Raw genomic sequence first — 27072 nt, forward strand, 5'->3', positions numbered from 1 at the left:
AAAAGCAAAAAAGTAATCTTTTTATTTGAGACTTTACATACAAAAGAAGTTTGAGGACTACATTCAAAGTGGCTATTTTAGACATGGGCTGGCCAAAGGGTTTGACAGGAGAATTTAAGGCATCAACTAGTTGCCAGCAAATTCATGCAATCTGGGAAGAGGATCCTGACATGTTCAGGATTTTCCTGCAGAAGAATTTCACTAGATTTAGGTTTCCAATTCCAAGTGTGTATCTTAAAAAATGCCAAGTGTATTCAAAATGCATAATGAAACTCCATGCAAAAAGCAGTGCTGGGTTTCAAAACATCCCCGCTGTCTTTGTAAGCAATATATTAATTTCAGAGGGCTGTGCAAGTGGAATTTTAGGAGTTCTTCTGTTTTTCCATTCTGTTCTATGCACAGGGTAACATTTAAATCACATCTTGGATATCTTCCAACTCAACTATGGAAGTGTAGTTTCACCATCACACAGAGAAGACAGAAAGGAACAGAAGTAATGTCATCTTGGAGTATGACGAGCCAATGTACATCATGGAGTACAAATAAATATATCCAGAACATCCTTAATAGCATTCATAACCTGTTAGAAAGAAAGTAAAAAGAAATCACTATAATTATGTTTGGTGCCTACTGAAGAAAGCTGTTGGAAAAATATTAAGAGCAAATGTTATTTTTATGACTGAGCTGGGAAAAAAGTATACAAGGAAGTTGCTGTTGAGAGTTAAACTCGTTACTGTCTAGCAGACAAAAATGCAGTGTAACTGGAGATGGATCCTGAACAGTTAAAAAAAAACCCACCTCAAAACACTGAGAACTTAAGATGGTGCTTGGAATTAACTACTCTTTAAATGAATTGGGTTTATGAATTGCCAGTTAGTTATGCTTTCATAGTACAGTGGTGCCTCGCAAGACAAAATTAATTCGTTCCGCGAGTCACTTCATCTAGCAATAATTTCGTCTTGCGAAGTGCGGGTTGCCGCGGCAAAAAGACAACCCACCGAAAAACTTCATCTTGCGAAGCACGGTCATAGAAAACTTTGTCTTGTGAGTCACCAAAAACATCGCAAGATGCTTTCGTCTAGCGAGTTTTTTGTTATGCGAGGCATTCGTCTTGCGAGGTACAACTGTATGCAAGGACCTAAACTAACTCGAATTTTCTCCACCTTTCTCCGAAGCATATGACCTAATATACGCAAACCACATGGATTTTTATAAAGTATGATCCACTGCAGAGTAAACTTTTAGTCCAACTGAATATGAAGTCACACGAACTTGTTTCATTCTGGCCCCGACCATCAGCTCATCCATCTCTGCACCACCTACTCTACAGGAAGTCCAAGAAAAAGTATTTTCCATCTGTGCTACCCAATCTTGCAAACTTAAGATGCCGAGGAGCCAAACTTCAGATCTATCACTCCCATCTTCTGGTTTTATACCCAGAGATTGAAACTTGATTTTGGCTTCCCTATCTTCCTATAATTTCACAATCCAACAGCAGAATGAATGATGTCCACTTTTCTGAACTACGGCCATTTTCTGAACTCTAAGACCATTTTTAACATATAACTAAGCAGTAATTGAAATCCACAAAAGCTGGTGTTAATGAGTACCCACCTGAGCCTAGTTCAAATGGCGAATGAGTTGGTTGATTCCAGTACCTCGAAATCCAGTATCGCCAATCTCTTTGTGGAACCCCGCTTTATTGCGGGCAGCGTGGCGAGCTACTGACAGGTGGAATGGCCACAAGAACTTGTTGACTTCATGAAAGTGTTTCCCAGCTGAGTAAATTTCGTGAATAAGATCTTCCAAACAAATAATACCACAGTTTCCTAAGAGGGAAAAATGATTTTAGAAACACAGTAGTATCCAATTCTTTGGTCATTTCATTACCCTTTTCCTAGATCACAATAAAGCACATGCTGCCCCAAAGCTTAGTGTCCTCTCCCACATTTAATCTCTTACCCAAATGCTCCTCTATTAGAATGTTGTCTGTCAAAGCAAGCTTTTTCTTATTGACCTTTGCATGGCCTCGTTTCAGGATCAACTCTCGAATAGATTTCAGGTTCGGATAACTGTAAACACAAAATTAGTGGTGATGCTGCTGCTGCTGCTATTTAGCTCCCAGAGAATGGCCACAACACTAGTCATTTCACAGCACACTATGTAACATTTTCCTACTTAACTTGTTTTTTAATACTCATCCTTAGAACATACCTTTTGTCAATAGGACACAAGGAATAGAACTAGTCAAGAATTGTTGAAGCTACTGCTCCAGGACAGAATGCATTTGATTTTTATAATCAAAGTTTTGTTAACGTATTAACAGCCTGTCTATTTTATAGTTCAGTTACGAAGTGGATTATTGCAGCATTCATGCCTAAATTGTTTTCAGAAGACAAATTCACAAAATCTTTTTTGAAGCAGACTGCAAACACCACCTAATCTGAGCCCATGTCACATGATTAACCCCCTGCACAATGTATATTACAAATGTATATTATGCTGTTAACCCACCTTCATGCAAAACGTCTATGGATGTCAACAGATAAAAAGACCCACACTAAATGTATTAACCTAGTTGGATATATGCAATATCCCAGTAAGTCTCCTTACAATAAAGTTAATGGTAGCAGTTAACTTTCTCCTTTAATCTGTAGGTGTTACTTCTTTTTCCTTTTAGAAAAAGGGTTGGATATCAGTTTAAGGAGCTTAATCTACAATTGACTGGAAGAAGGGTCAGGCGCTGATTACAAATGGGGCAGGCGACTTACAATGCAGAAACAGATGAGATGTGATAGAAAAGAGAGATCCCACCCCCCACCCTCAAAAAGGTCCTAGAAAAATAAGTTGAGTTTTGTATTTTAAGCTAGTTCATCTTTCCTGACATGCCAATATTAGCATGCAAAAAAAGAAATCTACTTAACACTTTCAAAGTTATGATGCCTTTCATATTCATTTCACTGCCATCAACACACACAAAAATAAGTTGTACTCACCCCCATGCCACGTAAGGCTCCACAGTTCGCAGCATTTTTAGAGATGTTGGTGACAACTTAACAAATGTGCCACTGTAAATCTTTCTCAACCGTAGCCTCTGTATGACATGCCGCACACGTAGGCTCACACCTTTAATTCTAAATCAAAGTAGGAGAAATCAGCCAAATTCTCACCTTGGACAGAAAGCTCCAGAGTAAGAGGAAACAAATATAGATATGCATCAACAATCACCTATTTACATTTTCTTGAAAGTTGTGTCCTAAAGCTACAGCCTGATGTTTCATTTCTCCCTTCAGCAGGAGGCAACAAACTATAAACCCTGGGCTTAGCAAAGGCATAGGGAACCTCCAGCCCACAGGTCAAATTTGGCCCACAAGGCTGATTTTCTCTAGCCAGAGCCACTCCTTTGACATCAGTTGTGGGGTGGGTAAAATCATAGCTGTAAAGGGACAATAATGGGCCCGATTCTCTGCAAACCAGATTTGACAGTAAGTGCAAGCCCCAATTGTAGAAGCAGGAAGTGCTTTGTTGCCCAAAGGTCCTTTGAAATCAAGCCATTCTGTAAAGGAAAAAGCTTCACCTGGTGTCATAATGACGTCCGATGGGCGCCCCTGCCTACATTTTGAAGTGCACTATGAGTGTGGGAGAGGGGACATCAGGAACCCGTCACATCATTGCATAAAATTCCCTACCCTTGGGGTTAGCATAATGTCCAAACCAATGCTCATGGTTTGCTTCACTCAAACAAACCAAAAGCAGGAAGCCAAGGTTTTCTCTTATTGCTTTTATTCAGTGTTCAGTTCAGTGGTGGAGCTTCATACTCCGGTACCGGGGGACCGAGAGCAGGCGGGGGCATGGTGTGGCATGCCGCCTGCAGGGGCGTGGCACCCAGCACAGGCAGGGAGGGGGAGCTGCGATGGCACCCCACCAGGATCACGCTACTGTGGGCAGTGCGCTCCCCCCGCACTCCTCTTCCTCCGCCAGTGGTTCAGTTCAAGATTTTTTGTTCTGTCATAATTCATCAATACCACCAATTCACTGTTCTGCAAACGTGTCCAAGGATGGTAACTTAATTTTTTTATTTAAAAAATCCACATAATCTGCACAAATTGAGCAAAGCAGTGAAAACCAGCAGATTGCTGGAAAACTAAGTTACAGGTGACAAACAGATGCTTACTCTGCAATCCGTACTGCGAAAGCCAGTTTGTGTCCCTCAGGCATTAGGAGCAGCCGGGGCTTATGTTCCATGCGCCTCAGACGGACATCATCTCTGTGTTTCCGATGAGAATCCCGCAAAAATGTCTCAAGACGTTTGAATCTGATTTGTTTTCCTTTCTGATGCTACAATAAGGAAATTGAACTTTAAAAGACATGCCTTTATTTTAAGTCACCATTTGCATGCTACTCAGTTTAGTACATAATGGTCAACATGCTCAGCATGTTTTTTCAGTACAAAATGTTCAGTACAATGACATGCCAGCTGTGTACAGCACTCAAGAGTATCATAGTTTTGTATCTTTGGGGTTATGCCCTAAAATACAGGGAAACTTATAAATGAAATAAAGTAATAAGAGGATATGAACTTCCAATACATCTATTCATAATGTGTTTTATTCAGCTGCAAAACACATAACATATCTAGCTAGCATGTGGCCCTACTGTTATAACTGGAAAAAACACTTACTCCCTTCCTGGATGACAGGATAAGAATATGGCAGCAAGCACACCCGAGTGACTGATAATGTAAAGGTCAAATAATTTATTGAAAAACTGAGCATTTTCAATACATATCAATACAATAAGTTGCAGGGCAATGTTCAACCACAAAGTTTGTTGGAAACAGTATAGTAACAATTATCTTAAATTAACCTAACCTTATTTCTGCTCTCTGAACTGAAGCACTTATGTGGTACTTCTTTTTCCTTTCAGAAAAAGGGTTGGATTTCAGTTTAAGGAGCTTAATCTACAATTGACTGGAAGAAGGGTCAGGGCCTGATTACAAATGGGGCAGGCAACTTACAATGCAGAAGCAGATGAGATGTGATAGAATTTGGAACTTTATATCAAATATAGCATTCTAGTTTGATTCAGTCACAAAATGGTTCAAGCAAGTCTTGGTTTAAGAGTCATACAGAGGAACTTCAAGAAAAAAGGTTTGATAAAGGAAGGACAGAAAAAGCTGTGAGGGAGTACTTGTTCTTACAATACTGGAGAGGTGAAATGGGTGGTAATACTTCCTAGAAATCCAAGTAAGCAAGACTACATCCTTCTATTCTAAAGCACCTCTCTTTTCCCAAAGACTTTACCTGAAACCTGATTCTACATTCTACGTATCATTTATCTCACATGTAATTGGTAGTTACAGCTGGTCTGATCAAAGGGATTCCTGCCTGAGCTGATCAGGTGAGCATACAGTGTCCTGACCTATAATATGCCTCACGTACCTTTCTTTTGTCCAGCAGCGCCTGCTTTGCTTGGGTAGCTTTGATTGCTTGATATGCTTTTCTTTTTTTCAGTAGATTTTCTGGCACCCGGGGAATCTTCTTTGGTGGTCTAAAACAGAAGAGTTTGAACGGGTCAGACAGAACACAAAAACAGATCTAATAGAAAACGATTTTCACACATTCATATACATAATGCGTTGCACAAAAGGGTCCTATTCAATGACTTATTCGTTCTAGTAAACATACACACACAGACTCCTAGAAGCGGTCGTTTCCCATATCGTACGATCTCCCTCCACCGATCAAGTACAAAGCACTGTGACCCGTATCTATTGTTCTTACAGGCCTCTGACTATGCCTCCATCCAACAAACAAAGCAGAAGCCCAAGCCCTTCCCGAGGATGGACACGGATTCTCCCCCGATCTACTTCTTCCCCCTCGAAAACTCACTCAGGCTCCGCCATGTTTCCTCGCCACCTGTGTCCCGTTTCGATCCACTACGCATGCGTACCCCTTCCGGAAGGAAGCTTTTCGCATCTCACGCACAGGCGCGTTGAGACCCTGCCCTTAAATTGCATGGTTTAAACCGCTCTAGAATCTCTCTCTATGGTTCTCGTCCTCAAGAGATATACAGACGGTAACCCTAGCGTTATAGAGCTAAGAAAATGCAGTAAACCATCTCATTGTGCGAACTTCCGGGTTCATTTTTAAACATAGGCTCCATCCTGGGGAGAGCAGTGAGAACTGCCCATAAAAGGGAATACGCGGAGAATTCCAGGATTTTGGGATAGCTGTCATAAAGCAGCAGCGCTCAGAAGAAGAAAAAAACCAGGGGAAAATACAGTTCCCGCCCCTTCGTGTCTTATTCGTGTTGAAGAAACGGTCTTCAGTTTTAAACCCCTTTTTAAATGTTCATGTTGATGCCTTGTGAGAGTGGGGCGAGGGGCGGTGAATGACCCATGTTTTAAAACAGCCTTGTAATGTAGTGTAGTATGGATATGTTCCGTTTATGCATGTTAGAAAAATAACACACACACACACACACCAAAAAACCCACCACTGCTTACAAGAAAGAAGAGCTGAGTTATAAGAATACAGTACAGAAAATTCCTGAGTTTTGCTGCTGTCCTTGCGGCAGCGGAGAAGGGGGCTTGTAAAATGAGAGCGTTTTCCATGGATGTGCAAATGAGGCAGGTGGAGCTATGCATCATTCTTACAGGGATACTAATCCAAATATAGTGTACATTTTAAAGATCTAGTATGTGTTTTCTGTAGATCGATGGACTGCTGGCCATGTGGTGAAGGCTAGGAAAACATGCCAACTCCATGCAGTGGACCACATTGGTGCTCTCACATATTCATACTGGATAAAGGTATTTTCATCCTATTATTTAGTTACAGGTAGGTAGCCGTGTTGATCTGCCGTAGTCGAAACAAAATTAAAAAATTCCTTCCAGTAGCACCTTGGAAGAGTCGGACACGACTAAACGACTAAACAACAACAACAACAGCACCTTAGAAACCAACTAAGTTTGTAATTGGTATGAGCTTTCGTGTGCCTGCACACTTCTTCAGATACCATCCTATTATGTTAGCCCACTGAAATGTACTCGGAGTCGAGAGTGAATTTCATGCTCTTTATTCAGCTCATAGTCATCAAGGAGAAGAAGAATCGCTCTTTTCCCAAAACCATCTGCTTATATACCTTATTTACACAATGGGCCTTGCGTGATTGGCTACTTCAGGGCTACACCTGTGGGCCAATTATATTGTGGATTGACTTCTGCCTGCAGCCTGATTGGCTGCTCCTACAGGCCAATCAGGTAGCAGATTCACTTCTGCCAGCCGCCTGATTGGCTGCTCCAGCAGGCCAATCAGGTTGCGGATTCACTTCCACCTGGAGTTGGATTGGGTAGCTCCCGCTGATTCTGAATCCTATTGTTCTAGGATTCAGCTCAGTACATAACACCCCTCCCCTCTAAGTTCCAGTCCTGCCCGGGAAGTTGCATTCGTAGTCCCCAAGGTCTGCTGGCCGCCTCCGTGTGCGTTGTGGCCTGGGGTGTTCCTTGGTCAGGGGTTCTGGTTCTGGCTCGTGTTCCGAGGCTGCTGGCTGTGCCGGGGCTGTCTGGTCTGGCGCCACTGAACCACTAGGTTGTGGCTCTGGTTCCGGTGTCCTTCCAGCCTCGGGGCGCCCCTCTGTGCCTACTGCTTCTGCTTCCCCTGCCCACCCCTCTCGCTCTACAGGCCTCACTGCCCTGCTGTCCCCTTGGGACCCCTCTGTCCCGCTCTCCTCCCGGGTTCCTCCTGGGAATCGTCGCCGTAGCTGGTCGCAGTGGCGGCGCCAACATTGCCCCCCTTCCGTTAGTACCTCGTACGACACGGGACCGGTCACCTTGGTGACTGTGGCGGGTACCCATGCTGGGCCTGCCCCAAAATTCTTTGCGTACACTGCGTCCTGGGCCACAAATGTCCGGGGGTTCCTGCCTTTCCCCACCACTACCTCATCCTGAGCTCTGTCGGGATGAAGTCGGTCCAGTCTAGTTGCAAGGCGCCGGCCCATTAGTAGTTCAGCTGGGCTCCGGCCCGTCGTTGTGCTTGGGGTGCTGTGCTGTGCTAGAAGAAATGCGGCAAGGCGGTATTCCCAGTCCCCTTGTGTCATGCGGCGGAGGCTGTCCTTGGTGGTCCGCACCATGCGCTCCGCTTGGCCATTGGTGGCAGGGTGGAATGGTGCTGAGCGGATGTGGCGGATGGCGTTCTGCGCTGTGAAGGTCTGGAACTCCTCTGACGTGAATGCGGTTCCATTGTCCGAGACGAGGGTATCAGGGAGCCCGTGGGTTGCAAAAAGCTTACGTAGTACCCGGATGGCTGCCGCCGTAGAAGTGGACGGTACCAGTGCGACCTCCAGCCATTTGGTGTAGGAATCCACCACTATGAAGAATGTTTTTCCCTGGAAGGGGCCAGCGAAGTCCACGTGCAAGCGTGACCATGGATGTCGGGCGGACTCCCAGGGCTGGACTGGGGCCCTTGGGGGATCCGGGCGGGATTCTTGGCAGGTCTGGCAGTGTTGTACCCAGGCCTCTATCTCTCTGTCAATCCCTGGCCACCACACATAACTCCTGGCAAGGGCCTTCATCCTCACTACCCCTGGGTGTGTCTCGTGTAGGGCTGTGAGGACCCTTTTGCGGAGGGGCTGGGGAACAACAACCCTGCTTCCCCATAACAGGCACCCCTTGTGGGCCGACAGTTCATGTTTGCGGTTTGTGTAGCCAGCGAATTCTGGCCCGGGGCTGCTGCTGGGCCATCCTCGCCACACCCAGTCCAGGACCCGGGAGATGACCCTATCTTTTGTGGAATGGTGCGCAACTTCTTGTGCCTGAATGGGTCGGTCGGGAAGCAGCTCCAGGGTCATAACCTCTTGCGCAGGCGCTGGGTCGGGGCCTGTTTCTGGTAGTGGTAGCCTGCTGAGGGCGTCTGCGTGGCCCATCGCCTTCCCAGGGCGGTGGATTAGTGCATACTGGTAGCCGGCAAGGAAAATTGACCACCTGAGGACACGTGGAGACAACACTTGGGGGGTCTGCTTCTCGGGGGCAAACAGGCCAAGCAACGGCTTGTGGTCAGTCACTATGGTAAAGGGCCGCCCGTACAAGAAATCATGGAATTTTTTTACGCCCTTCACGATTGCCAGACCCTCCTTGTCAATCTGTGAGTAGTTTCGTTCGGCTGCAGCAAGCGTCTGGGAGAAGTATGCCACCGGCACCTCTCTTCCATCTGGGAGTTGGTGTCCCAGGACAGCGCCGATGCCATAGGGAGAGGCGTCGCATGCCAGCACCACTGGCAGCCTCTCGTCGAAGTGTGCCAAGACCGAGTTCGAGACGAGCAAGTCCTTGACTGCCTGGAATGCGGCCCTTTGTCGCTGGCCCCACACCCAAGGGGCCCTTTTATCTAGGAGTCTGTGTAGGGGCTCCGCTACCGCTGCCTTATGGGGAAGGAAGGCATGGTAAAAGTTCAATAGTCCCAAGAATGACTGAAGTTCGGGCTTGCTCTTGGGCGCTGGGGCCTCACAAATGGCCCGTACCTTGTCACCGGTTGGATGGACCCCTTCTGCGTCCACCTTAAATCCCAGAAAGTCCACCTGCGGCACTCCCAGTAAACACTTTTCCCGCTTCACCTTGAGGCCCGCCGTCTGGAAACGGTGCAGGACGGAGCGGAGGCGGTCCTCAAATTCCTCTGGTGTGGGCCCGGCGATCAGTACATCATCGAAGAAGGGGGTGACGCCAGGAATCCCTTTAAGGAGAGAGTCCATTAGATTCTGGAATATGCCTGGTGCCACGCTAACGCCAAATTGCAGCCGCTTTACTCTGAATGCCCCTCTGTGCGTCACAATCGTCTGAGCCTCTGCTGTGGCTTCGTCCACAGGCAACTGTTGATACGCTTGGGCCAAGTCCAGTTTGCCAAAGATTTTTGACCCAGCCAGGGTGGCGAGGACATGGCTGACCACTGGCACTGGGTATGCATGGGCCGTGAGAGCCTTGTTTATGGTGCATTTGTAGTCTGCACAGATGCGGACCGAACCATTAGGCTTGACGGGTGTGACAATTGGAGTTTCCCAGGGGGCGTTGGGCACCGGCTCCAGCACTCCTTGCTCCACGAGCCGGTCCAATTCCTCGTCTATGCGGGGTTTCAGGGCGAACGGGACCCGGCGGGCCTTGTGCCTGATGGGTCGTACAGCGGGGTCTAGCTGTAGGGCAATGGGGGGTCCTGTATATCGTCCCAATGCCCCATCGAAAACCCCTGGAAACTCTTTGCATATGGCGTCCACGTCCACTTGTAAGCTAGTGCGGTTCACCCCGGTAACGGCTAGCCCCAGAGGTCCAAACCATGCCAGTCCCAGTAAGCTAACGTAGGGGCCCTTAACTACCAGCAAGTCCAATTGTTGCTTTCGCCCTCGATATTGCACCCTGAAGGTCCCCACCCCCATTGTAGGGACCTTACGTTTCTGGAAGTCCCGGAGGGTGAATGGGGCCGGCCTTAGTTTGGGACCCCCATTAGGGCACAGTTCCCTTAATGTTCGGGCCGAGATTATGGATAGAGTTGAACCCGTGTCCAGCTCCATGCGGCATGGGGCTCCCTCTATCTGTACCTCTATATAAATTTTCTCTGTGCTGGGATGGGGCAACTGGAATACCTGGTAGTCCGTGATCTCCGTCGAGTTGCCTTGGTGCATGGTGCCGTGTGACCTGGGGCTCCTGGGTCGGTCATCTGATGCTTGTCGACGGGTGAGTCGAGCCCGACACACCCGGGTGATGTGTCCCAATTTTCTGCACTGCCTGCACTCTGCGTTGCGGAAACGACAGGTCCTCCTCTCGTGGTTCTCCCCGCAGCTTGCACAGTTCCCTCCTTCTCGTCGAGGCTGCTGTGGTGTGTGTGCTGCTTGAGTGCGCCGCTGTACTCGGTGTACTTCCTCCCTGTCAAATTCGGATTCGTCGGTGAGGTCTTCGTGGTAGACCCTCGGTTGGGATGGCGGGGCCGGTCGTGCCTCTTGCGTTGACCTCTCGGCGGCTTCGGTTGCCAGGGCTTCCTCCAGAGCAATCTGGAACGTGAGGTCTTTTTTGGCGTAGAGGCGTCGTTGCAACATCTCGTCCCTCAGGCCACCAACGAGGCGGTCACGAAGCATGTTCTCCAAATCTGAGAAGTTGCATAGCCGGGCGGCTTGGCGGAGGGAGGTCACAAACCCAGTTATGGTTTCCCCCGGGGCTTGCCGCTTTGCGTAGAAGGCATTTCGGCAAGCTACCACCGAGGGCTGTGGTGAGAAGTGCTCCTTCAGCCGTTCCATTATTGTTTTGTAAGAGACGGTAGCGACATCTCTAGGTGCAAGGAGAGCCCGGGCGATTTCAAACGTCTCCTCTCCACAGACGCTGAAGAATGTCGCCCTCTTCATGGCATCGTTGGTGACTTCTTTCGCTTGCAGGAGGAAGTTGAAACGGGCGGCGTACCCTTCCCAGTCTCCTGATGCTGGTTTGAATGGCGAGAAGCTGCTGTCGGTTGCCATTCTGGGTTCCTTGGGTCCTGGAGCTGAAGCCTGGATGCACAGTGCGATGCAGCGGTGCAGCAGGTGGCGGTGCTGCGGTGCAGTGCGTGGTGGCGGTCAGCTCAGCAGGATCCCATCCTCGTCGCCAGTGAAATGTACTCGGAGTCGAGAGTGAATTTCATGCTCTTTATTCAGCTCATAGTCATCAAGGAGAAGAGGAGAAGAAGAATCGCTCTTTTCCCAAAACCATCTGCTTATATACCTTATTTACACAATGGGCCTTGCGTGATTGGCTACTTCAGGGCTACACCTGTGGGCCAATTATATTGTGGATTGACTTCTGCCTGCAGCCTGATTGGCTGCTCCTACAGGCCAATCAGGTAGCAGATTCACTTCTGCCAGCCGCCTGATTGGCTGCTCCAGCAGGCCAATCAGGTTGCGGATTCACTTCCACCTGGAGTTGGATTGGTAGCTCCCGCTGATTCTGAATCCTATTGTTCTAGGATTCAGCTCAGTACATAACACCCACATTATGTAATCTCATAATAACTCTTCTTGTATCACAGCAAATAAACAAATGTGATAATGATTCATTGCTGATGCAGCTTTACGGACAGAAAAGCTGTGATGCAGTGCAGCATCATTCCAAATAGGAAACTGAACTTTAAAACCACAAGATCCTTGATGCAATGCAACAGCAATCAGAATCCTGTACATGCTGTACATTACAATATTATGGAGAACTTGAACTGTGTCAAACTTTTTTTTAAAAAAAACCAAGGAATTATGAACATGTAATTGGGCAAACTTTGTCATAACCAGTGGATTTTCTATCGAAACCATCTGTAAGTCATCCCAGTGAGTTAACAAATAACCAAAGTAAAAAAATAAAAATATATCCCCCTCTCATTATGGTAACTGCTGGGATCATTCAGCACTGATAATGGTTAGATCTCTCTTGCTTGTGCTATAAGCTCCCTAGGAATGTATTTTAATCACGGCTGCACCTTTGAAATTAGCTTTAAGAAAGGTTGACTTGTGGGTGTTCCACCTTTATTTTCTTAATCCTTAGCAATGTGTTTGCCAAGCATTGTTTCGACCCCAAAATGTTAATGAAGTTCAATATCTCACTTTGCAGGTTCAAATTAAATCCAGTTGCTTCCTGCAATGTCTCCTCTCACAGTATACTAACTAAGGGAAATTTGGATCTCCATAAATGTGACCATAGTAGCCTCATGCGATGAGATTAATTGCTTGTGCTCATGTACAGTAAGTCCCATAAACTATACTGTAATGAAATGGTAGAATTAAGTATGCTGAAGTCCATTGAAATCAATTGACTTAAATGTACTTAACTCTTGTGTTGGAGTATGGCTTTAGTTATCTCTGCACTATTCATTTTCAAAACTCCTATCCTAGATAAATCTGAATCAGGGTGAGCAGTGATAAGAGTTAGCAAACTACTGTGGAGTTTTGTTGGGAGCTGAGAGAATTTCTCTCCTTAACAATTTTGCTTTAAGTAGGATTTGATTTGATTACATATTCCTGATCTCTTTGATTAATTGATGTAAATTTGTATAAACATATCTGGTGTAAGAGCTCTGCCATGAAGTAACTTAATCCTTAGAGTCATGTAATCATAATATAAATATTATATTGTAATATTGACATTATAGTCAATGCAGGTATCAGGGTCATTTGCACAGCTGTGTATATATTTCTGCTCCTTCCAACAAATCTGTGATATTCATTGAGCATTTCCCCCTGGCAACAATACATGTGCTATATTTATGAAAAGTAATACTTTCAGTCTGTAGTGTTTCCTTCATCTTAAGTTATTCTTCCATGCTGTGCAAGTAATCTCATATCCTTTGTTTTGTGGGACAAGAGTTTAGGTATTGATTTTCACAGGAGAGCCAAACAGGCAATAGTATCTGGCTAATGTTTGTGAACATATATAATTTACATTAAAATATGGTTTTGAACATAATATATTAATGCATTGACAAGGCGTAATCACTGTAAAATAATTACAAAATCTCCCATTGGTTTGAAAGCCATCAGGATTTGGTGTAAATGCCAAAAAGATACAGAAATGACAAATACTAAATATTTAAAAATGAAAAACAATAGCATCAGAGAATCTTGAGTCAGGGCATTTTTAAACTCATCCTCAGTAAGCTTGAAGCAATACATTTCTTTTTGCTTTGCATATTTTAAAATCTAGGGCAGCTGATCGAAAACTAATCATGGAAGACCCGCATTAAAGCAAGTACATGGTTGCCTTCTCCATGAGCAGGTAAGGAGTTCTCTGGGGGGGGGGGGTGACCAGTCAAATATGTGCACCAACTAGACAGCAAATAGCCAAATATTTGAAGGCAAAGCTGGAACAGATGTGTCACATGTGCAAGTTCTTCTATTCAATCCCTGTTTTTAACTCATTGTAACCCACTCTGGCTGGGAAAAACAGATAACCGTAATACTCATCACCATCTCCAGTTTAGGAGGTTCTCTGATGGCAGAACCGAGAAAGGTTTCTTCCTAAAACCTTTGATAGCTGATGCCAGAGAACATAAGCAGTACAGTACTTGGCTAGATAGACCCAGGATCTGACCATGTACAGTACATGTGTTACCTGCATCACGTAACTCTGTTGCCTGAGTACATAAGGTATAATAAGTAATTTGTAGAATTGATTGGTGCCTGTTTGTTGCTTACAGTGGGGTTGCTAGTGTGGGGCTTACTGGGCAGGAGTGTGTAGAGTGCATAGGATATATCCATTAGGTGCATAGGATATATCCATTAGGGGGCTCCCTCTACAAACATTAAAGTCCTGACAAATTTTCGCTTCATAATTTACAATGCATGCACACCATATCATTTTGCCAGCAATTGTTTCCAGAAGCTTTAAGGGGGCAGAAGAACTTTAAGAACTTTTGAGCTGTTGCTCAGAATTTCACCAACCCAGAAAACTTTTCACAGTCTGCCATCTCACCTCCCTGCTCACGTTTCTCTCACTTTCTACCCATTTGCTTGAAGACCTGCCAACTGAGGCAGGCTTTTCTTACATCTAATGTAGAGGATGTGAATATGTCCAAGCTGCCTTAACGACACAGCCAGCTGGCTATATCCCAGCTTGTGTCTGCCACCACCTCTCCATTCACCTGACACCCTTACTAAGAGCTCCCCAGCCACCACTAAGGATGGAAGGCAACGTTCATTTCAGTTCTGTTTTTCATTTTACCAGCCTCAAATTCAGTTCTCCAACTTTCTGCAGCAACTCGTGAATTGTTTTTATTAATCCGCATAAAATTATTCAGCATTTTAGTGTGAATTTCTCTTAATAATCACATTTTTGTCTGCTGTTTTGACTAATATACACATTGTTGCTAGCAATTTATCCTAGCATACAAATGCACTTTGCTGTATGATAATTTCACTAATACGTTCATTACTGCAATGCAAAATTTGGATTTATTTGGTTCTCATCTTGCTTCACTGGCCCGGTTCTAGGTGCAGTCCCGGTGGCGCGGGGCGCCGGGGGGCGCTGCACGGCAAAGCCGCACTGAAGCCGTGCTGCGCGGATGGGGGCGCCGGAGCGATCTCTGCGCCTCAGCACCAGGGCGTCCGACCTGCTCGAGACGGCCCTGTTGCTTCAGAATGTATGAATTTGATAGATTCAGCTTAAATGTGAACTGAATCCACCCCCACCCCCAAAAGTATCTCTAAGTAGTGTCAAGGGAAGTAATAGCACCATTTTATTCTGCCTTGGCCAGACTCTGCATGAAGCAGTGTGTCCGGTTCTGGGCATCACAGTTTGATGATGATGATAATGATAGTAGTAGTAGTAGTAGTAGTAGTAGTAGTAGTAGTAGTATTGTTTATACCCCATCCATCTGACTGGGTTTCCCCAGCCACTCTGGCGGCTTCCAGCAAAAAATAATAAAATGTCAGGGATTAGAAACTTTCCTGAACTGGGCTGCCTTCAGATGTTTTCTAATAGTTGTGTAATTCTTTATCTCCCTGACATCCGATTGTAGGGCATTCTACAGGGAGGGTGCCACTGCAGAGAAGTTACAGGTAGGTAGCCTTGTTGGTCTGCTGTCGAAACAAAACAAAAATAAAATAGAAAAATTCCTTCCTGCCAACAGTGCCTTTCAGCTCTCTATATTGGACAAACCCCAAGCCAAAGGATAAATGGACATAAATCTGACATCAGGAATCACAAGACAGAGAAACCAGTAGGAAATCTCCCAGGACATTCTATACAAGTTCTCAAAGTAGCTGTCTTATTACAAAAGAATATCAGAAATAGACTGGAAAGAGAAGTTGCTGAATTACCAAACTTAAAACCATGGTCTCAATAGAAACATTGGATTCTTATCTCATTATACATGATAAAGCTATTTTTAGCCATCTCACCCCTTGCTTTTTCCTGTAAGACAAATTGCAGTCACTAACAGTTATCAAGAGGTTTACCACACCTAACAGCCAATCACCCATTCCCACCACCCTTCTGAGGAATACCCCTCCCCACCCTCTCACTATATATAAGTGTCTGGTGACTTCTGTTTCAGTGTATCTGAAGAAGTGTGCATGCACCCAAAAGCTCATACCGATGACAAACTTAGTTGGTCTCTAAGGTGCTACTGGAAGGAATTATCCTATTTTATTTTTATTTTGTTTTGACTGCAGAGACGGATATTGAGAAGTTGGGATGTGTGCAGAGGGTGACCAAGATGATAAATGGGGTGGAAACCAAGCCTTATGATAAATGATTGAGGGAGCTGGGTATGTTTATTCTGGAGAAGAGAATAATAATAGCCATCTTCAAATGGACGATGGGGTGAGCTTGTTTTCTGCTGCCCCAGAGGGTAGGACCCAAGCCAATTGATTCAAATTGCAAGAAAACAGATTCCGACTAAATACTAGGAAGAACTTTCTGATGGTAAGAGCTTTTCAACAGTGGAACAGACTACCTACCTACGTAGGAAGGTGGCAGGCTCTACTTCATTGTAGGTTTTAAAGCAGTGGTTGGATGACCATCTGTCAGGAAGTCATTAGCTGTGATTCCTGCATTTGGTGTTTAGGATAATAATGTATACAGTTTTGGTTACCCCATCTCAAAGAATATATTTTTGATGGACAAAATACAGAACAGAGTGACTAGCAAATCAGATACGCTTCCTCCTAAGTAAGTCCCACTGAGTCAAATCGACTGCAGGCTGAAATTTATAATTGGGGTGGAGCTTTGTTCATATTTACACAGAAGTATGTTGTACTGTGAGTCTCCTCCCAGATCAGTACACATAGGATTGTAGACTTGGGTTCTTATCCATACCTTTCCTTCTCTTTCTCCAAAAATGGTCATACTTTCTAGTTTCTTTTGATTAATATACAGAACAATTCTTTGGATACCTTCGAGGTTCGCCCGCTCTCTTGCCAGAAACTACTCCGAAGCTACAGACGGCTGAAGTGATTACCCTGCAGCTGCAGAGTTATATAAGCTCAACCCCATAAATTCGATGCTGCTTTAATAAGCAAGGATTTGGACCTGTCATTCAGCAGAGAATATCAAGGGTGGCTGCATTTCTTTTGGGGAGAGAAGGGAAGTTTGCTCTTTGCATGCGGTACATTAATCAGGAATTCTACTCTTTATATTAGATCTGTTCAAATCATGTAAAGCCAAATTAGTAAATCTGTTAAAACAAACCGGTGAACAGATCAGGTTTCGCTTGGCGCCCAAAATGACAGCACCAAGCAAATTTGCCATGGGAAGGAAGTTCACAAATGGGTGCCCCCACATAAAAAAAAACCTCTCTTAGGTAGCCTGCCATCTGAAGGCGGTAGGATCTCTTTTAAGGACTTATTGGAGGAGATTTTTAGAATAGCATTGCTACTATTCATTACCACCATTGGTAGTACTTTGTCCTCTATTTAAGGCCTAAGATAACAAGAATGGTGAGTTTATGCTTTCTGGAGCAATATTTTTGTCTGCCTGTCTATATTTTATTCTATTTTAGCCATCATTAAACCATTTTACCAATTACCAATTTCAATGTGAGTTGGACTTGCATTCTGCTTTGATGACAGCTATTGCACTAATGTGCTACTCACAAGATTTTCTGAATCAGTAAACAAGTGCTTAGGATGAGATGCATTGAATTCCTTCTAAAGCTGAGCAAGTAGAAAGGAAATCCATGGTGTTCGTTTTTATTATTCCGAAATAAAAGGTTAAGGAAATACAATGTGCTCTTCAAAAGTGTGACTTTTGTACTGTGTGAAATAAATCATCATTAGCAGTTTGGTGCCAATTAACAAAGGAAATGAGTTGTGAGGACATGCTGGTACTTGGCACTTTAGGACAGAATTAATTGCAAGTGCTTAGAACACCTCTGACCTATACGAGCAAAAAGTTTTAAACTATGGTTAATATCTGCAGAGGTGGACAATTCTTTGTTGTTGTTGTTGTTGTTGTTGTTGTTGAGGAACACTACCCCTCAGGAGTAATTTGACAGGGGCAAGTTAGCTATAGTGAGCAGGGCTGGTGTCAAAATGAGCAGGGCTGGCAACAAAATTTGGGAGGGAGTTAAGAGCAATGGACCCTTTTCTATCTTTCTATACCTCTCCTCCCTCCCTTTCTGCCATCTCCTTTTCCTCCTCTTCACCTTGAAATTGTGTCAAGAGGATTTCATGGAATTAGGCTGAGACCACAGGTTGGCTGCCTCAGCTTTCCAAGAACTTGATGAAATGTTAAAATGTTGTCTTTTACTCCAACATATGCAAATGATGTCCTTCAAAGTTATTTTCCCATTACTGGGCTGCTACCTGACCTAAGATAGGTTGCAGTAGCACTACAACCATCAAAGCATAGTAAAGTCCCCCAATAGCCTAGGTTGAAGACCACCAAAACTGAATTAGTCCCAATTCTAGGACAATGACGACTGTTGTTATGGGTTCCTTTGCTTTAAGCTTTCTTCTACATATTGTTAGCAGCCTCGGGCCAGGAAAAAATAATTGTACCCTAGAGATGCTGCCACGTTATGCTAGGTGTGCTGCTTGCCCCTTGTGAGTTATTTCTAACGTCCTTTCCAATTTAACAACTCAGCTGCTATGAGTGGAATTACGCATTATGAGGCAAAGCGCTTTATATCATCTAATATAAAGCGGATTGTGGTAGGGCTGCTAGGAAATTTAATATAGGGTTTGGGGCTGTAGCCTAGGCCACAGGTCATGCTGAGTAATGGGGGTGTGGTCATGCAAATCTCGGTTCCAGGATTGGTGGAGGGATCTCCCTTTTAAGCTTATGCCCTCCATTTTAATTTCACTTTTGCCTTGGCGTTTGAATCCCCTCCCACCCGCCGCTTTCTTTTGCAGGTTAGCATGACATTGCTATGCCTTCGGGGCCGCCTGTATTCAGGGGCCGGTAGGAATTTTTCCAATTGGCTGATTGGCTTTGCCTCTTGGTTTTCTCCTACTGCTTAGCAAATTGTCACAACTTGTTAGGTTGGCGATTAGGCTTTTGGTTGGTTAACGGTTGGAAGAGGAGTGTGGCATCCAGATGTCTACCCCCACCTCCGTTTGCTCCATATAGAAGTATTCCGTTAAAGGAATCTCGGGGCTTACACTCTTGTCCTTACCATCCCGCCATTGGCGGGGATGGTGGGCCCAATTATATAAGAGTAAGAGCCTTGGGGAACATTCTTGGGAAAAGAGAGGAGGGAATGACTGGGCTCAGCCACCTCCTCTCCCAGGTATGTTTACTTGACTTCCTTTCAGGAAGTCGGAGCAGGTACTGTCCAAGTGGACAGTGGTGAGTCCTGTCCCATGGTGACAGCTGAAGTGAGTCCTGCCCCAACTGGGCAGATGAGGTGAGTCCTGTCCGAAGGGGACAGCTGATTGAGTCCTGTCCTAAGTGGACAGATGGGGATAGTCCTTCTTAAGGAAGGATGAGTGGATAACCAAAAGCCTAAGCCAACACTCGGATTAAAATTGGTGTAATTAACTAAATTAATTGCCAAAAACCAAACCATAATTCTTGTGTCAGTTGTGAGTTATTTTAAGGTAATTTCTGATAAGCCTCGACACACAAACATAAGTGCTTTGTAAAGTTAATGCAAAGCATTCAACAATATGCATTTCCTGCCATAATGGAGTGAATTCAGGAACACCAAGCCTTCCATGTCACGTGTGAAACTCATGATGCACAAGGCTAGGGAAATTGTTGAAATCTGGATTATATGGATTTCTTCTGGCTTGATGGCAATTTGGTTGTGAAAGAGCATATTTGTAAAATTCAGAGGCTGGGGATTCAGATTGTTTAGGCTTTTCATTTTGTTTGTTTTCTTCCACGTCTAAGGACTGCCTTCCTTTATTTGTTGAGGACTTATGGAGATTACTGGGGAAAGCAAGCCTGTATTCAATTCTAACAATTTTGCAGGATAAAAGAAAGGGAAAATGCATGGATCCGTGGCATTTTGCAGGAAGGTTTATATTAGAAGATACTTCATCTCCTGATTATTGTTTTCTTCTTGTAAACAGAGACATGGACCACCCAGTCTATCTCTCAATTAATCCACTGGCATGTTTTTGTGTATATAGCTGTCGGTAGGTCTCCTTACAAATTATATAAACTCACCTCTCATAAATGACCAAAAGTGGTTATAATTTTAGTTCACAAGGTGTTTTTCTTCATAGAGTATTCCACATCAGAACATAGCAAAATAAATCAAGTTTAGTTCTTTGGGTGTCTGAATACAGAAAATTAACTACAAAATGGTTTCACTTGATGTTACGGGAACATCGGTCGAAAGGTGATATACCCTTATGTTAACACTTGTGGTTATATTACAACACTAAAGAAACTGCATGGTTTTACATAGAACCTGAAGCTGTTTAAAAGAAGTGCAGACCTTATGGCATACGTATTTATGCAGTTACAAATCCTTAAAAAATGCATTCAGATACATAGATACATATTTACATATATGCACACGTATTGTTGACATGGGGGTGGCTATTTTTTATTCCCCTCCTTTTACTGATGCCAATGAAAGTCCTGGACAATGTAGAATTAAAAGAAGAAAAGGAAGATGAAGGGGACATTGTTCCACCAGTGAGAGGGGGGGGGGCAAGATTCATGTTTGATTCCAAGAGCTTTTAAAGAAGAACCAGTATGGAATAATGCCCTCCCAGTGAGCGAGGGAGGGCGGAATCCATACTGAGGCCAGAGTTTAAGGGAAAGGAAAATTGTGAAAGGGCTAAAAAGTGGGAAAGCAGTTGGATGGTGCCTTGTAACATTTAAAGAATTGGGGAGGCAGCAGGGGATGACCAAGGAAGAAGGGTGGATAGGAAGGGACAGGGTGCGAGTGGGGTGAGGAGCAATAATGGATGTTACTTTTTGATTGCTTTAGATAAGCCGAAACTGGAATGACCTATGGAACTCGCTGAATCATCTGGGAGACCCTGAATCTGGGGGAAGGGGGGCTGATTTAGTTTTAAGTGATTAAATGTTATTATGTTAGAAAAATTAATATTTGAATTCATGGAAAGTTTTTGGTAATAAATTTTAGGCTAAGGGGAGAAATAAAAGATAGAGGATGGGGAAATTATTTTTGATTTGGATTAATTGATTAATTATTGGTGGAGGATAGCGGATGTACTTAGAATAGAATAGTTGAGAGATAATGATAAAATGTGTTAGAATGATTTAAGATATAAAATGAAAATTGCTTAATTGAGATTTTAAAATGGACCCAGTGTGGGGGGAATTGAGAAAGTCAACAATGTTAAGTAAAAAATGTAAGAACTGTTATGTTGTTCTTTTTCATGTTTTATTTTTGTTTTATGTTTTTTATTTTATTTTATTTTTGTGAATATTGGAAAAGGAATAAAAAGTACAGTACAGTATTTGAAAAAATATATGAAATAACAGCACAGCCTTTTTACGAAACCAAATTCTTATATGTTGGAGGCTCCAATGTTTGCCTCAAGCTTAAAAGACTGCTCCTAGCTAATCTAGTTAAAAGGGAAACCATTCCTGCCCCTGTAATTGACAAAGTTAGAAGTCTATCCCTGCCTAACATAATTAGAAAGGGAAATGGCTTTATTTATAATTGACGAAGGCTGCGATTCATTACATAGTTATATGAGCATGAGGTTTAAGCATGCATAATCGTGCTCTGGCCTGCAGCCAAGCATATTATATTTCTGTTCCAGGCATATTCAAGTGTCTGTGGAAGTGCTTTTTTAAAGAGACTAGGATTAATTTTCAGTTAATTTCTTACAGGGATATTAGTACAGTATTAGAAACATTCCCGTAGAATCAGATTTGTTTAAATTGGAAATAAGAGTAGTGTTAAACGGTTGTCGCTGAAGTCCATAATTAACATACATATTCATATTAAATGTATGGGTTCTCTATTACGAGCTGTAACAATCAATGGTCTGGTTCACATGTAGTGCTAAGCCAAACCTTGGTTTATCATGAACAAGCAAACAAGTGGGCTCCCAGAGAGGAGACTGCTGCTGTGCTATGTGGCTGTCCAAATCTGGCCTCATGGTTTAACTCAGGCATAGGCAAACTCGGCCCTCCAGATGTTCTGGGACTACAACTCCCATCATCCCTAGCTAACAGGACAGTGGTCAGGGATTATGGGAGTTGTAGTCCCAAAACATCTGGAGGGCCGAGTTTGCCTATGCCTGGTTTAACTCTCTCAGATGAAACAAAGCTGTAAACCTTGGTTAGCTCATGGTTTGTCTGGAGATTGCTACACCACGGCTTAGCAAAGCACAGCAGCCACAGAGGAGCAGAATATGTTAAAAAATGTGTAAGTATGTAACTAACTGCATTATAATGATGATTGAGCAAGTGATAGAGAAGAAAAGGTGGTTTCTAGCTTACCTTCTAAAATCAAACACATCCATAAGGAATTACGATTAAAGTTAGCTGTTCTTCTTAATGCTATACATTACAAACCATATGCCCTTTTCTGTATTACTGTATTTGGACAATTGCTTAAAATGGTGGTGTTTTGTACAAATTGCTGTGCAATAGGGTCAAATAAAATGTATTAACAGCTCTTTACCAAATACACATAATCGTGAAGCCATATCAGTATATTGTCCTGTCCCAGAATAAACATCTGTTGGTGTGAATATTTGCAGTAGCTTTGGTAGTTGGAAATATCATCAAAGCATCTGTGTGCTTTTTTATCTGAACAAACGTTTGAGAATCTTCTCCATGGCCTTCTTCCAGCTCTAATTAAAATTAATATGAATATGGCTGAAACATACCAAAGTAAAATTGTGGGGAACTCAACAGTTAGAATCCTCCTGCTGTGTTGCTGCGATACTGTGCTACACATTGTGTGTACAGTCCCTTGATGTTCCTGATAAAGGACCATATGGATTATAGCAGTAGGAAGCCCAGTTGTGTAGTGTTGATTCTCAGTTTCTTTTTCTAATCACACGGCATTCCAGTCTGAACATGGTTTTAGCTTGTTTATATTTTAATTAATGCTCTTTTTTTCAGAATTAATGTGCCACCCCTACAATGACGGTTGTTGCAATCCTCTGCTTTAATGCTGGTACAATTTTCTTTAAACAGGAGGCAATAGTTTGCCATGTAAGATTCTTACTAGGGAAATGGCCATTTATAAATACCTTCAAAGGAAGATAGCTAGATAGACAGATTTGCATTCCATGTCTACAGCTCTCCTTCCACTCAAGGAGCAACAACGCTGGATGCCTCCCCATATCTGGCTTGCCATATGGTAATGAGGCCCATCTAGTCCAGTAGTGCAGCATCTTGTTCTTTTTTTTGGGTGGCATCCATCTGTCTTGAGAAACATTGGAGTGTGCCTCCGGGGGTGAAGTCAAACCACTGCATTGGCTGCTCTTAGCCCTAGCAGTATGTATAGGGGTCTTGGGCTGCCCAGACGACAAGACTCTCAGCCTCGCTGATGTGCTCCAAAGGAAAGCAGTGCAATGCATTTGGCACCAGCTTGGCTGTAGGAGATCCATCGGCTACCCTCATCTGGTTTAGCCAGTCAGTCAAGGCCATTTCCTGGGGTATGGCTGCTGTCACATGCTGACAGTGTAAGGTGGACGACTGGCTTCCCAAATTGACCAGACGAAATCTCAGGCAGTTGAACAAATTTATTATTGGTTTGTCGGCAAAACAATATGGAGCAATAGGGAAAAAACCATTCCTCATTCTGCCCGACCCTTGTCCATGTACAGAGAGCTTTTATACCTTTTTGACAGAGTGAAGATCAGCCTTTCTGCAGTACTTCATCCACCAATCAAGAGAGAGCACCCCAAGATGCAACGTCATTTACCTAACTCCACTAAGTGGCGTTATCTACCTGGTACCTTCATACACGTGTCTATCTGGAATTTTACAGGCACAATTGTGGTTGTGCCCTACTTAGAACTGCGGTTTTGTGGCAGGGCTACATCCTCTGACAGTGGGTTGAAACAGGCCCTGTCTAGTTTGCTAGAGTTTCTCAGAAGTGCTGTGTGTGGTTAGATCTTTGCATTAGATGTGCAAACATGCTGTGCCTGTGTGCAAAGTGCTGTCTGGTTTACTTTCTATCAGAGACTACCCTCATCTGGTTTAGCCAGCCAGTCAAGGCCGTTTCCTGGGGTATGGCTGATGTCACATGCTGACAGCTTCTAGGAGCCACAGATGAGCTGAATGCAGGGTGGCGACTAAAGGTGGACAAACTACCCCAGAAGGAGCATGACATGTCTCCCACCAGAGGTATTGCCCCTCCCCTAACACCCCCCACACCCCAGCATAGTGGCAAAGTAGAAGCCTATGGGAAGTCTACAAGCAGGACTTTGGTGCAAAAGCATTCTTTCCACTTGTGATACCCAGCAGCAAGTATTCAGAGAGGCATACTGCCAGACCTTATCAAAATCAGCTGGAAATTATTATTAAATTCTTTTATCCAGGAAGAGCCAAACACTAATGGTTTTCAAAGTTGGAGAATTCTCTAGCAAACTGTTAGACACCATCTGGCTTCTATTCTGGATTTTAAATTGTTTTCATATATGTAATTAGCTGTCTTTATATACATAATTGCTTTTACTATTTTTATACAAGAGATGGGCAGACTTTGAGTCTGTAATTGATCTACTGGGTGGACAAGAGAATTAAACAATAGTGAATACACTTTTTGTCACTAACAAATGAGAGGAGAAAATTCTTAAGAAATAGTCATATGTCCTGCCATGGAGACAGGAATTCAGAATTCTAGGTTTGTTTTATGCTTTCACTCATTTAGGGTTTATGTAATTTGATTCCGATTGTCATTGTACTTTATTGCATTTTAATATTTGTTTGAAAAGGAGCGATTTTTCCTCTTTAAAGGAGCATGCTGTGATTTGCCAGGCAAATCCAGCATTTCAAGCTTGTTTATGTTGTAGTTTATTTTAAACTTCTCTTGATGTTACTTTGTTTTACTTTCACTCTGTTAAACTTTAGTTTTATAATGGTCTGATGATTAAATGCAAATAAACAAATCTGAATCTGTTCGTATCTTAGAATCATAGAATTGTAAAGTTGGAAGAGGGACCATGAGGGTCATCTAGTCCAACTCCCTGCAATGAAATTTTTAAAAAATATATTCAGTAGTTTCCAAAACAATTTTGTGACATTTGCCATTTCTCAGCTCCTTTGCTGCTGCCATGTTCAATAGTGGCTTCCTGAAAGAAGACCACACAGGCTTAATTGCCCAGCCAGAAGCTCCCAAGATGGCAGGGTCTGAGTGTGAACTTTAGCAACTTCAATTTTTTCCTAAGTCTCCGTGCTTCCTAGATACTCTTGCTGTTTACTGTGGACAGCTTGGGGGCGGGGACAGTATTCCAGTCACCCTAAGTCTGTGATCTGAGTTACATAAGATTGCACAACTGCAAAGGGTGGCAGGTGTTGTATGCACTTAAATCTTTGATATAACCAAATTTATAGAGGGAGGGTTGTTCCAAATTACATGAAGAAACCTTTCAATCTTCTTGAAGTTTGTGAATATATATATATTTGTGTGCGTGTGTATCCAGAATTAATCAAATGCCCCATCCCTTAGAGAAACAGGTCAGCCTCTTCTTTCCCCCCTATGGCCTAAATCTTCTTTCACATGCATTTCCCCCCACTTCTTTCTTCTGTTTGTACCTTAACAAAGCACTTTAGTTCCGCTTTGTAAGCTTCATGCCAATTAGTGAGGTGTAACACCTTTCCCTGGGAGATTTCCTGGACATCATGGCCAATGCATTAAAAAAATGTGTAAATTTACCTTCTCATGAGTTCAATCTATTTTAGGGGTGATGGGGATTGTTGTTTATGTTGCCTGTCCCTGCACATTAATCTTCCTCAACGATAGACGTTTATCCTTTTCATAACCCTGTTGTGTGTGCTTTAAAATATCTTTGTATGGTCCTGCCAGAGCCAGTGGACAACTTTTAACTGCATCCAAAATTACCATGTCATTGGCAATACTTTTTTATTTATCATCATTTTCTTCAAAGTTAATTGTTTAATGACCACAGTTCCTTTCATTTATATGAATGCAGTGGTGGGCAAAGTATTTTAATAATCCAAGTGTCTCACCATCACTACCGGTTTCTTTCTCATTGCCTTCTTTTAGTTCTGCCGTGGTAATTTTCCAGCACCCTTAAGAAGTTCCCAAAGTTGAACACAAACAAATTGCTGTCAACCTGGTACACCTTCCCTGATGTCAATGATTAAGAAACATATTAAAGAGTTGTTTTTTTAGAGAGAGAGAGAGAGAGAGAGAGAGAGAGAGAGAGAGAGAGAGAGAGAGAGAATTCGGTTCAGTTATCATTGTTCAGGAGACAGTAATAAAACAGCCTTCCTGTTTAGAGGAACTCTTTGTCATGAACTCTTAACAAGATGAACAACAGAGAATAACACTGAGCTTCCAAAGAGTACAAGGTGGAAGAAGTTCAAAGCACATTCCTTTACTATCCAAAAGAAAACAAGGTTTCAAAATAAGATTCTCCTGGGATAATTTCTAATCTATCCTGGGTTTAAATGGACTAGCAGCTGTTCCATCAAAGATTTTCCCTAAATGGGTTGGAGGTGTAATCCTATACATTTCTGAAATGTCTGAAGAGGGCCATTTTTTATATATAACTACATGGGATGGGGAGGGGGAGTGGTCTGCTAAGATGGTCAAATGAGTTTTTCTTAAATAAATAGCTTAGCTTAGCTGGGTCTGTTGAGTATCTTCTTCGTAATGGGTTCTCACAGAAACTATTATATAAAGCATAAAGATATTTCTGGAAGTTGAGCATGCCTTTCCCCTCCCAAACCTGGTTGGAGGTGGTGTCTGTGAGGTGTCTGAGTTGGAATGAGAACAAAGGATTGACAGTTTTGGGGTTGGATCTGAAAAGAGACAGTGAGGCCCATCTTGCACACTTTGCTGGATCCAATTCTATAGCAATGCATGCCCCCCAACCCCTAATAGGGAATGTTGGGGATGTTAATGCTGTGAACCTGGTGGCCAGAAGTTGTGGCTAACCTGGCAATCTGCTTCTACCAGCTTACCTGGACCGACTCTTCATCCAAATTGGCAATGA

General features: G+C 43.5%; 1 protein-coding gene across 2 annotated transcripts; it reads right to left on the reverse strand.

Moving 5' to 3' along the window:
• Positions 1-27072, reverse strand: RPL7L1 (ribosomal protein L7 like 1). Of its 2 annotated transcripts, none has more exons than XM_088660393.1 (7): positions 27041-27072; positions 5442-5550; positions 4175-4338; positions 2997-3134; positions 1963-2072; positions 1615-1829; positions 1-580 (listed from the first exon to the last, which is right to left on the reverse strand). In XM_088660393.1, exons 1-6 carry the CDS (start codon positions 27055-27057, stop codon positions 1621-1623), a joined length of 747 nt encoding a protein of 248 aa, XP_088516519.1. In that variant the 5' UTR covers positions 27058-27072; the 3' UTR covers positions 1-580; positions 1615-1620. The 2 variants fall into 2 exon arrangements, with proteins under 2 accessions (XP_088516519.1, XP_034969592.1); XM_035113701.3 differs by lacking the exon at positions 27041-27072 and adding an exon at positions 5892-5937.

Source organism: Zootoca vivipara, chromosome Z1, assembly GCF_965207765.1.
Source record: "Zootoca vivipara chromosome Z1, rZooViv2.hap1.1, whole genome shotgun sequence".
NCBI lineage: Eukaryota > Metazoa > Chordata > Lepidosauria > Squamata > Lacertidae > Zootoca > Zootoca vivipara.

What these genes read in the sequence shown, in the direction of transcription:
- RPL7L1 (XM_088660393.1), bottom strand. An exon ending in TTCGCAGTACGGATTGCAGA is followed by an intron (nt 3,135 to 4,174) that starts GTAAGCATCTGT and finishes ACTTTGATTTAG; the next exon opens with AATTAAAGGTGTGAGCCTAC. An exon ending in GAGCCTTACGTGGCATGGGG is followed by an intron (nt 2,073 to 2,996) that starts GTGAGTACAACT and finishes TTGTGTTTACAG; the next exon opens with TTATCCGAACCTGAAATCTA.